This window comes from Notolepis coatsorum (genome assembly GCF_963971535.1).
Source record: "Notolepis coatsorum genome assembly, chromosome: 8".
NCBI classification, from domain to species: Eukaryota; Metazoa; Chordata; class Actinopteri; order Aulopiformes; family Paralepididae; genus Notolepis; species Notolepis coatsorum.
The window spans coordinates 127,488,032-127,501,043 of record NC_140172.1 but is presented as its reverse complement, the minus strand read 5'-3'; the positions used below and the strand labels follow the sequence as shown (position 1 = coordinate 127,501,043).

The 13,012-nt window shown below is 42.4% G+C and overlaps 1 protein-coding gene across 1 annotated transcript in view; it reads right to left on the bottom strand.

Moving 5' to 3' along the window:
• LOC311233894 (14-3-3 protein epsilon-like) overlaps positions 1–12,752 on the bottom strand; it is a 36,096-nt gene extending 23,344 nt beyond the window's left edge. The window contains exon 1 of the mRNA XM_084320967.1: positions 12,327–12,752. Within this exon, the coding sequence (XP_084177093.1) occupies positions 12,327–12,390 (64 nt within the window). The 5' untranslated portion in view covers positions 12,391–12,752. The remainder of the gene's footprint in view (positions 1–12,326) is intronic.
• Between the last annotated feature and the right edge of the window lie 260 nt (positions 12,753–13,012).

Below are 13,012 nucleotides of genomic sequence, written 5' to 3'. Positions count from 1 at the left end.
GGCTGCAGCTGGATACTATTGTCTCAACCAATGAAATTTTGATTGACAGTCGATTCTGCCAATTACGTCACACACCGCTTGCACCCGCCTCTGCTGTTACCACCAATCGGCAAACGCGTATAAATTTTTTACTTCCGCTTTTGTCCGCCATTGATTTTGACGAGCTTTTCTACAACAACAACAACGGCGGCGCGGCCGACGTTTAGCTTTTAGCTCCGCAGGATGACTTAAACGAGGCATAATGATTTTACTGCAACTAATGTTATAATAAAACAAAGCCTTTCTATACATGTGTCTGATTGAAAACTTTATTAACAGATTGCAGAATGGGTAAAACTCAGGGCTCTATGAGCAACGGAAGGAACTGAGCTAGTATGAACGCTGGCTACGTTCGGGTAAATAATATGCTGATGTTATTGAACGTGTAACACTAACTATATAACGTTAATGCCACAAAACGAATGCCTTGTTAATCATAAGTAGTAACTTTGATGCAGTAGCTTGTAGGGGTGGACGGTATGGTCTAAAATTTATATCACGGTATAATTTGAAGCATAGACGGTAACGGTATATATCACGGTATCATCGTTTTTGATAAAACATTTTATTTTATTTTATATATATATTTTTTTTTTATAAAATATATATATTATATAATTAGACTTGTACAGGTATCTGCGAGACATCGCCACCACGCAACAAGCTCCACTGTCTGTGTGTACTCTAGTAGCCTCCAGCTACGGCCAGAATTCTCCGGAGCTGCACCTGGACCTATACTCGAGTAGCCTCGAGCAGAGCTACGGCCAGGATTCTCCGGCGCTGCACCTGGACCCTATTGTATTGGTATTATAACGTTAGCAAGCCCTCAGCTCGAATACGCATCGAATCAGTGTTATAAGACATTGATATCATGAGCTATCTGTAGCTACTGCATATATAACGTTAATACAACGCCTCAGTGAATTATTTAGTTCAATGGGACATTTCGTTTTGAACAGTGAACCAACTTGTGTTAACGTGAGCTAACAGGTAGCATACACGTCTCTAGTACTAGACTTTGTGGAGCGTTTGTTGATGTCAGGAGCTATCGGTAGCTGGCCGACTAGATACCGTTCGGTTAGACAATGCCCCATCATGTATTAAACTAAAAGTGAATAGTTGACTGGGTCATTTTGTAACGGTAGCTAAGCTAACGTTAGCTCAGGGAGACGCCGACAGCTCCCGTGTCCCGTCCCACTAGACTACTAGACCCGTGTTAACATGCGTGCGGTAGGGGCTGGCACGCCCACTGCGCGAAGCCTCCTAAATAACTTTTTCCAGTTCGCACATATCTATTATCTATGACTAATTCTATCTATTTTTAGGGGCAAATGCCAGTGAAATAGTTGCGCTGTGGTTACATGACGTCATTGCTATTTTAGAGCTGCACTACCGGTTACACGGTATACTCAAAATCCATACCGTAGAGCAAATTCATACCGTTTATACCGTATACCGTTTATACCGTCCACCCCTAGTAGCTTGTGTGTGTGTGTGTGTGTGGGGGGGGGACTGGGGACAGCGTTGTGCAGGTCGCGAGTGAACTCTTTTTTTGTCTTGACGCTACACAAATTGATGGATATTTATCGGCTACTGCCATCGGCACATTCGAGCTTATCGGCCGATAGGCCGATTGCAGTCAACAAGGCACTTATTGGCCGATACCGATACCCGACCGATACATCGGTGCACCCCTACTAGAGATGGGCATTTTTAAGAAGAATCCAGGTCGATTGATCGCATGCTATACTCGAGTGATCGTGTATTACTCGAAAAGGGGGGAAAAAGCTCAAAATATATATATATTTTTTTTTACTTAATTTTGTTCATTCACGTATATGTTTAAGGAAACCAACAAACTTATAAGCTTACACATGCATGTGAAACAAATATGTAAAAAAAAAAAAAAATAGCTACGAGTAATCGATGAATCGTCCATCCCTACTAGAGACTCACATCACCGTACCGACTATTTAGTGTCTTTGTACTAGAGACTCATATCACTGGACTCTCACCACTGTAATATCTTGTGTTTGTACTTTTTAGTTTTTATATTACTATATTGTATTGTGAAGCTATGCATCCCGCCCCCCCATGCTGCTTTGACACCTGAATTTCCCCAAGGGGATCAATAAAGGATTATCTTATCTTATCCCACTAGGTGGTCTGCTTGGTCCAACTTCCAGAACCATCCACTGAACCCACTAGGTGGCCTGCTTGGTCCAACTTCCAGAACCATACACTGAACACAGACTGGCCTCATTGGTCCAACTTCCAGAACCATCTTCCATGTGATTCAACATGGCACTGCATCAACACTACTGCTTCCCCCATAACTTAACACTAAATTAAAACATCACAGGGAGAAACCTCTAATAAGAAGCAATAAATAAAATTAGAAAAAGCTGCCCAGGAAGGATTTGTAAGGCAATAGCACATAAGTAGCACATAAATGCATTAAGAGAAAAACCAACCACTCGTGCCTGCATTTGGCCAGGAGGACTAAAGACAATATAGGGTAATGTCCTTTAACCATTTTATGGGATCAATATGGAATAGACCACTTCGTATTTTGTGAAAATATATGAATACATTACGAGCTGGTTTACTGCAAGTTAATATTTGCCTGGGTGTGGAGCTCTTCACATAAATTATAGTCATGTACAGTACTGGGTAGGGCTGGGGGCGATATCAACTTTCAATTACGATTTTGGCTTCCCACGATCATGAAAAACAAGATAATAGAGATAAAGATTGTGCTGCATGCCGTGTTGCTTGTTTTGTCTTGTTGTAAATACAGCGCACCCTTCCTTCACCCCCCCCACCCCCACACACTCGTCTGATGTTCTCAAATCAATTAGTAAGTGTTTAATAATTGTGATTTCAATCAAATCAATCAAAAATAACCCTGATTATGATTTTTGCCATAATCAAGCAGCCCTAGTATTGGGGTTACAGATTGGTACATATTAATGGGGAAAAGAAAATGCAGCTTCAACTTTAAATATGCTTTTTCTTTTGTGAAAACAAATGACAGATTAGATATTACCATATTATGAACCCAATATTGCATACTGAACCTGTTTCGTGCATGTTGACTGGAAGCAACTCATTGATGATTGATAATGAGATTGATAAATACTTCGAAGCTTCGTTCGATGGGCATCGAATATGAAAAAAAAAATCGATTATAAAAGAAAATTAATAATGCTTCTTTTTTTTGCTAAATCAACTGTGCCTCTCTTTGTTAACTACAACAAGCAAATGGGCTGGGCGATATGACGATATTATATAAATATCAGGTACAGTTCATTAACAATACACTTTTTAAACGTATCGTGGATATCGTGATGTTTTGCCCAAGAGGATTGTGTCGCGTCAAACTGGTCCACACGTTCAAACAACGCCGCCCCCACACACACACTACTGCATCAAAGTTACTACTTATGATTAACAAAGGCATTCGTTTTGTGGCATTAACGTTATATAGTTACACGTTCAATAACATCAGCGTCTTTACCCGAACATAGCAACGTCCGAGGTCGACCTAGATAGATAGCAAGCATTACTCGTTCATATCTCAGCCTGTGCTGAGTTGTGGCCATTCTGCGGTCTGTTAATAAAGTTTTCAATCAGACAGATGTATAGAAAGGCTTTTATTATAACATTCGTTGCAGTAAAATCATTATGCCTCGTTTAGTCATCCTGCGGAGCTAAAAGCTAAACGTCGGCCGCGGGGAGCTACCGTTGTTGTTGTCGTTGAGCTCTCGTCAAAATCAATGGCGGATATAGCGGAAGTAAAAAATGAATACGCGCTTGCCGATTGGTGCTAAGAACAGCAGGGCGGGTGCAAGCGGTGTGACGTAATTGGCAGACTCGACTGTCAATAAAAATTATTCTGTTTGCCGTCTGAATGAATAAAAACTTTATTAACAGATTGCAGAATGGGTACAATACAGTACAGCTCAATACAACAACAGTGGACTGGAGGATGAAGACCAGAAAAAGACTTTCGGCTTTTTTACATAAGGGTCCTCCATTTTCTATTCATCAAAACATTTAGAGACATACAAATATACAGTAGTTTCATAAAAATGCTAAAATGCTATTTATTGATTGATTGATTGATTTAAAACTGTATTAACATATTGCAGAATGGGTACAGTACAGCTCAATACATACAATTGTTAAGGGGATGCAGACCAGAGAAAGACTTTCGTCTTGTTTACATCAGGGTCCCCCATTTTCAATTCATCATATTTCATATCTAAATCATATAATATCTCATTGCTAAATATATGCAATATATAATCTAATAATCCAATAATCTAAATCTAACATAAAAATGCTAAATGCATGGGTATTTTATTTTGTCTTTAATGTTAGCTTGCAAACTCAAATACTGTCTTGGTAAGCCTCATAATGAATTGTTTGGGGGGGGGGGGGGGGGGGAAGAAAAACATCGTGATGATGTGTATCGTGTATCGCCGAAAGGTCAGAAAATATCATGATATCATATTTAGGCCATATCGCCCAGCCCTTGTTATTTAAGATGAAGTCAGACTCTGCACCGACAGATGTGTTCATTGTGCTGCTTTTATAAAGCCTCAAATGACGGCTTACAATATTTCATGAAAGCAAAGTGTTTCGTTTGTCTAAGATTTTAAAAGGTTTAAACTTTACAGCACTAACAAAGTTGAACAAAGTGCTGTACAAGTCCCACAACATTAAAATTTATATATAAAAAAAGAAAAAGAAAAATCGAAGCTTCGAATTAAAATAGAATCTCGGCCCCGAAGCTTCGAATTCCAAAAAAAATATCGAAGGTCAGCCCTATTGATGATCACTGTGTTATTTAGATCTATTGCTATTATATTTGATATGTTTTAAGCACTCGCAAATAAGTCCTATCCTCCATTGGATAAAGCACTGGCACCGAAGGGCCATCAGCAGAGGGCGCTGTTGGCCCCCAATGAGTTAACTACAACAAGCGATGTGGTTTGTTATTTAAGATGAGGTCGGACTCGGCACTGACAGATGTGTTCATTGTGCTGCTTTTATAAAGCCTCAAATGACGGCTTACAATATTTCATGAAAGCAAAGTGTTTAGTTTGTACAAGTCCCACAACAAACAAAAAATATTTAAAAAAAATGTAAATTACATTTATAGAAACACTTTTTTCTCGGCCGCGAAGCTTTAAAAATTCGGAAAAAAATACGAAGGTCAGCCCTAAGCTCAAAGCACTGTTACACCCATGCCCCATATCACCTTCCATGCCAATACACACAAACATGGAGGTAGGGGCACGGTGTGCCAAGAAGCAGAGCCTAGAACTTTAGAGACAGGGTGTGTCCACACACAGTAGCCAATAGTAGATCTCCATAAAGCATGCGGTGGAAACTCGATGCTGAACTGTCAGTAGCCGGGAAGAGCACTTTCTCTGCAGCGTAACACTAAGCCACTTTGATCGCTGGCCTGCCCGGCCTGCACTCAGCCAAACCCAATGACCCCTCCAAACTAAACTAACGTTGGTCCTTTGCATTGGGAAGACTCCAAAACCAGCTTTTTTCCGCAATACACCACAATCGCTTCCTCGCTTGTGCCATGGTAGGATTGCGTCAGGCTTATCGAAGTCAACGTAAGTTACGGGGACTAATAGGGCTGCGTATTGGCAAGAATCCAGCAATGTGACACGTATCAAAATACAGGGGCTACAATTCCATATATTGCGATACTGTAAGCAAGATGATATATTGCCATAAAAAAACTGTCAGTCTAAAGGACGCACCTCTGTATGCATAAAATGTGTCGTGAAGTGGTGCTGTGATAGACAAGAGTGGGCATGCTCTCCTCAGACATTACCAAGGTGACACCCTTCATTGGTCAGCCTGGCACAGTGTGACTGAACTTATCCTTTTAACTCTTTCCAACCCCCGCTGAAAGGACCGCTGCACAGATGGAACAGACGGCATGCAAAAAGCTGCATGGTTTTTGCCCAAAACTGTGCGGAATTAGCAAAGGGAAGGGAAGTAAAGGGAAGACTCATGTCTCATGGGTACCTATAGAACCAGTTTTCACTCAGATATGAGGCGAGAGGTCTAGGGACCCCTTTGAAAAGGACCATGCCACCACCCCCCCCCCCCCCTCGCCAAATTTGTAGTGTTATTATGAACATAAATATCACAATACTCAAGTGTATGGATCTTTTCTTACACCCCTATAACCTAAACAATGTAGCACAAATAAAACCCAAAGTTACATACTAAACTTTCACGGATGTAGCGGTACCCGATATTCAGGTTCTGCAGAGAGGAGAGGAGTGTCAGGGTGAGAGGGTGGTGGGGGTGACCCACCATTACGCCACCACGTTGGAATTCTTTCTGCTCTGTTGGCTGACCAGCAATGAGGCCCCCTGCTGTGGCAGAGGGCAGCTCACACGTCGGCTTAATCAAAAAATAAATAAATACAAATAGCCTACCTAACTAAAAAAACTGGAGAAGGGGTGAGAGTCACATTAAGTGAGTGCAGCAGTGCATTGGTCTACAGGACCTTTCAGCAGCGTTTGCCGTTCAATCAAAGCACACCCCAGCTGACTGCTAGTTGACCTACAGGCCTTTTGGATGACTACAAATGTTGAGAATGGAAAAGGATACTGGCAATTGTATTAAACTTGTACTTGCAGGAAAACTATAAAAATATAAACTGAGCACCTCAGACGAAAAACCATACAACTCCCTTTTAAACGTTGAGGAACAATGTTTTCAAACATTATCTAAAGATGGTAAGTGTTAAGAAAGAGTATTGTTTTCATTCATAGTTAAAAGACAGTAGAGTACTTTCTTTAATGTAATCACATCCACACTCAAGTGATTTGTATTGACTTTACAACTGCAAATACATGGGCTGGCCAAAAACCTGACAGTTATATGGTTCTTTAGTGAAAAAGCTCAACTAACCAAATGGTGGCCTGCAATATAGACTCCTATACTGCCAAAATTACTCCTGACCATAAAGCACTATACTGAAAGTGATTTTAGAGTGATTACTTATGTATGGGCTTAATTAACTGCAGTTAAAGGAACACTCCCAACATTGGGAAATACACTTATTTGCCATCTTCCCCAAAGTCAGACTAGAAGATATCTCTAGAATGACATCTCTGGCGGTTAGGTGGCCGAGCGGAGATTGCGTTCGTCACCAACCCCGGAGCTGTGAGCTGGATTCGCCTGTTCGAATCCAGCTCACAGCTCCGGGGTTGTCACCAGCTTGGCTGGCCGTCTGCACTAATACAATTGGCTGTATTAGAGGGTGGGAGAAGCTGGCGGGGTGGGTCCAGGTCGTTGTAAACAGCGACTCCTACAGTTCGGTCGGGGCGCCTGCTAAGCGCGGATAGGACTTGAGGGGGATAGTGTGGTCCTCCCACACGCTACGCCCTCTCGATGAGAATCCGCGCTGCCAGGTGAAAAGAAGCGGTGATTGGCTGGACGCCTGTACGTTAATGCCAAGCAAGCAGTGCAAAAATGCTTCCGCATTCGTCACCGCACGCTAGTGCGGTAAAGCGCCCTTCTTTTCAGACAAATGCTACCGTGCGTGCACCGGCGGCGGCGTGCTCGCTCAGGTGCGTGCGTGCGCCGGCGTGCTCGCGCGAGGTGCCCGCGCATGCGCATGAGATCCCGCCTTGGTTGACACGAGCGGAGCTCAATATATATAAGTCACCGCCCCTTATTCAGTATCTAGCAATAGCTCAATTGGCAAGGACACATGGCTGTGGATCCTATGGCTTGTTTGCTGGCGAGTTCGAATCCCATCGAAAATATTTTTTAACGTGATTTTTTTTTAACGTGTATTATTTCGCCGGTTAAGGTTAGGCATGGTTAAGGTTAAGGTTAAGGTTAGGCATTGTTTCGGAGTTGGTTAAGGTTAGAACGGTTAAGTTTAGGCGCTGTTAAGGAGCTGGTTAAGGTTAGAGTTTGTCAAAGAGAATGGCAATATAATTTCTATGGTTAAGGTTAGGCATGGTTAAGGTTAAGGTTAAGGTTAGGCATTGTTTCGGAGTTGGTTAAGGTTAGAACGGTTAAGTTTAGGCGTTGTTAAGGAGCTGGTTAAGGTTAGAGTTTGTCAAAGAGAATGGCAATAGACAGCCTATTTCCGCGCGACCTGGGCGCTGGGCGGCGGAAAATGAAAGGCGCATTACTGCATGCCACTACGGTAAATTTTTGCACTGCTTGCTTGGCATAAAGCTACACGCTGGCTGGACGTGTGTCGGAGGAAGCACGTGGTAGCCTCCACTCTCCCAGATGATCTGACTGTGGGGGGTAAGTGCGCAGCGACCAGGAAGGGACTGGGAATTGGCATACGACTAACATTGGGATGGGAGAAAATCGGAGGAAAATGGAGGGGGAAAAAGATCAAAAAAAAAAAAAAAAAAAATGACATCTCTGTATATCAGTTTGAATTGTTGAAAGTTGTATTTCTTCATCTTTGACGGGAGATACGCTAGTAGTGCTGCCAGTGCTTAGTAGTAATTCCTACTGCACTTTAGTATGTAATTTGTCCAATCAGGTGCATTCCATGTGGGGAACTGAGAAATAGGGAGTAGATACATACCTGCAACATGTAAACAACAACATTAATTTTCGACTCGCCAAAATGTTTTAAATTATACTTTTATTAAGCAACTTTCTAAAAGATATGTGGATGTATAATAAAAACGTTAAAAAATACAAAATTAAAAATATATATTAACACTTTGATCGCCATGGTTCACATTCATAATTTACCATCCCTAGCCAGCTCTATTTGTCTATGGAGAAGTTCCCCTTCTTTGCAGGGCTATAACTTTTTAAATTCTATTGCTAAATTGCCATTATTATGGCCCATTCAATGTCCTATATCCATTGTTCAGGGTGTAGCAACGATATACTTTTTCATTCACATATTCATACTAAAATATGGTCTAAGGTATAAGTATGTTTTTATCGTTTTCTGCAGCTTTCTCCAGAACTTGATTTATAGCTCCAAATGCATTATATTGATGATCAAATACAGTTTGGTAGCGATCGTTGCCAGATGAAAAATTTCAACTGGAGGTACTTCTAGAAGTTACTACGCATCATCTGATATTGACCGGATGGGCGAGGGGGCGTTTATGATTCCGTGGGCAACGTTATACCATTCATAGTGTGTGGGTCATATGATCATCAGATCAGTTAGTATAGAATACGTTAGAAAATAACGCTGGATCTTACCATATCTTCCTCGCGCCGTTGGACGATCAGCGTGGAGTAGACAGTTTTCGATTATGGGATGTTGATCCTGATGAACCATTTCCAGGTTGTATAATACTATATACGTCCAAATAACGTTGTTTATTGAGTTAGGGCGAGCAATTGATTATCCAGTGTGTTGAGATGGAGTCCGGCTACCGATCGCGAGTGCCCGGACGGATTATGGATGAGCACTTCCTGTTTGGCGCGCCCCTCCCTCTTGGCCGATCTGCCACCAGATGGCGCTCTCGAACCGTTAGACAGTTGAGTGGAGCTCACCAGTACATCTCATGTCTCCGGAGGAGAAATATGATTTCGATCACAGATTTTTGAATTATTGATATCAAAGACGAGTTACGGCGTCTTCGGCAGAATGAGCATGGCGAGGAATGACGTCTAAACACGTCATCTGCGATTAAAGTGTTAAATGTAAGCACTTTGTAAGTGTGCATTGATCAAACTAAATGAACAACCATATCCAATCAAATTGAAAACATGAATTACACCTAATGAAAATAGCTGTGCTTTAATCCTTAACACAAACTAACATACCTGGAGTTTTGAATGCTATAAGTAAGTGCTCAGCCATCTTTAGGGTGTGTGACAGGAAGACTAACGTGTCCACATTCTTTGGCAAAAGGGAATTTCTCACTTTGCTTGCAATAAAGCCAGTTTTCGGGGGAAGAATGCACACTGAAGGCCAAGGGGTAGAAGCGGCAGGGATGCAAAGCAATCGTGTGGCTACAGTTGCACTAGAGCCAGTGGTAGTCTCTGCCTTATTAGTGAGATATCACCTGTGCACGGACAGCGAGGCACAATGACATGCAGAAAATGTTGCCTCATCGAGAAGAGAGCTAAATAATAGGTAGATGGGTTTTCTGAAAGTTCTAAATAGCCTTGTTTGAGAAGAACTGATGAATGTTGATTTCATAATGAATAATGTTGGGCTATTATTTCGATAAGCTAATTCTTATTTCCTAGGCTATTTCTTATTTTTGGGGGGGGGGGGGGTTAAAAAACTAGATATTCTAATATCGATTTTGGCGTTGGTTACCATTGCAACAATTGAGGCTTCGAAGCATGGGTCAGCCATTCTACTACAAAATTGAGGGAGGGAAGAGGTACGTGTCATCATTATGACATAACTCTACCAAATTAACACTTTCAATATTCTGGAGCAGAGATCGCTTTGGCACAGCCACAGATAAAATGAATCCATTATGCCTCAAACTGGTAAATTAGTTTAATGTTGCTTTGCTGTCAAATGTCTCTTTAAGCAGTTACTTTTCACACATAATGATGATACTTTTCACATAAAATATTAACAAGCAAGCTCCCTTAAAAGATACTTTGATATTTTAGTTCGGCTAATAGCTCCTTATCAGACTTTGTTATATTGTGGCTAAAGGTTTCTGTAGTCCTGTCAAAAATGAGCATCGACTGTCATGAATTGAATAATGGTATATATGACAGACCACACCTAACCTAACCAAAGATATTGTGAAACACTGATCTTATCTACTGTACTCAATACTGTCCCTACATTAGGTGGCCATGCTCTGCTCAGACACACCCTTGGCTTCAACCCCCTATAGTGTGACTACAAAGTATTTTCTCAGACCCCATCCCTAGTGAGGAAATACCTCAAGTGAGGTTTATAGCAGAAAAGCTTGCAGGAGCATGTTCCCACCCACAATGTCTGGAGGTTTCAGACTAACCCCTGCATCATTGCATATGATTTGTCTGTACCATTCCATTATAGGCTAGACCAGTGGTTTTCAAACTTGGGCCCAACAAGAGGGCAGGTGGGTCGCAGGATAAAAGGGCAACACCAGTGTTCCTGGCTCCAAAAACACACACAATGAGAAAATGTACTGCTTGTGTGACATCGCAAATGGCAATAATTCCTAACAACTTGTTCAGGCTTGTTAATCTGAAGACTTCAAAGCCTGGTCAAACGGGCACCCACCTATGTAATTTCCCCCCAGCACCTGAATACAATTCCAGAGACAGCCAAATCCATTACATATAGAACAAAATGAACACTGTCCATAGCAGCGTCATGTCCCCTTCAATGTGTAGCAGCCGAAAAAGCAATATGCGGCGCCAGTCAGCCAAGCAAGTTAAGGTTATTACAGCTTTACTGCATGCTATATGCTAACACCCAGAAGCTAGTGTGCTACCATGTGTGCAGCTCTGCTAATAATGCGGATCTGACTTGAAACCCAACCCACGACTGTGACAGCTCCAGCAGCTCCACTTCCCAGTCAGGTCAAATTATCAGTAGCTGGATTTATTGTTAAATTAGCTAATAACGTGAATCAGCTACGCATACGTTATTAATACGTCATTATAGTTGTGTTGTTGTCGTTATAATAAACACACACACATCCTCGGCTCTTTATCAAACGTTCCTCTGGGTAACTGGTTAAGCTAACGTTAGCCATCTTTGAAACCCACCCCAAAAAGGTCGCCACTTACTGGCCCCTTTCTGCACCGAGTGAAGACAGTCACGAAAGGGGCTAAGCAGTTACAGTAGCACCCCCCAGGACCTTTAAAAGCACGACTGGCTAACTAACGAACACTAGCTAGCCGTTCACCACCAGACGCAGGCTGGAAACTAGCTATCGTTAGCTCATCTCTGCGGCCAGTGAGTCGCCTGTGTGTCACCGAGGACAGCGAGCTTCAGAAAGAAGAAGCCACACGGTAACCAGACCAGACCTCGGCCCCATTCATCATGTCTACCGTGAAAGAAGCCACAAAGAAGACATAATAATTTAAGACATCTAACGTTTATTGAATAGTGTGTTAGTTAGAGGAGGGGGGGGTACCTCCGCCATTTTGTCTCTTCTTACTAGACGATCTCTCACTAAACAAATCCACCCTCTTCTTCTCCAAGCAGCCCCCCGCGGAGGAAGAGTGTGTGTGTGGGGGGGGGGGGGTGTGGAGAGATCGGAGAGGTGCTGCTGCAACACTAACACACTGCAATGAAGAGCATAATAATCTATTAAAATCCTTACCGTCGTATCTCTCCGCCTGTTCGGCGAGTTTCGCTTGAAATACTAAGTGCTCTCGGTCTGCCATGGCTGCGACGGTGTGCGGGCGGAACAGAGAGAGAGGGAGGCTTCTTCAGCGGCGTCGGTCCCCAAACAGCGGTGGTTCCTGGCGGCTCTGCAGATATACACCCTACTCAAAACACTGGCCGACTGAGTCAGAGCGGTGCCACCGGGAGGACTGGGTGGTGAGCAGCCTAGCCTACTGCTTCATGGTTTATTAAAATAACAACTCGTTTAGATTAGGGAGAATGACGTCTATTACTTCTTCTTCTTCGTTAATAATAATAAAGAAAGTAGCTGACAGCTGATTAAAGAGAGCGAGCCGTTGTCGTCTTCGTCTTCTTCTCCCGACACCACCGAGTCGACCTCAGTGTTTGAACTATGTATGAATCAGAAAGATGGCGTCGAAACTCCATCCGGGAAAACCACGCAGCCCCCCCTCCTCACCCCTCCAGTAGTACAACCCACCTTCACTTTTAACCCGACTTTCATCCTTTCATTCTAATTTGCCGTGTCATGTAGGCCTACTACTACAGTTAATGTTATATAATGGTTCTTATATATGTGATCATTTCCATGGGTAGTAATATAGAAATTATGCTGTTTATAAACAAAAGCAAACACAGATATAAATATATCATGAAAGGGAC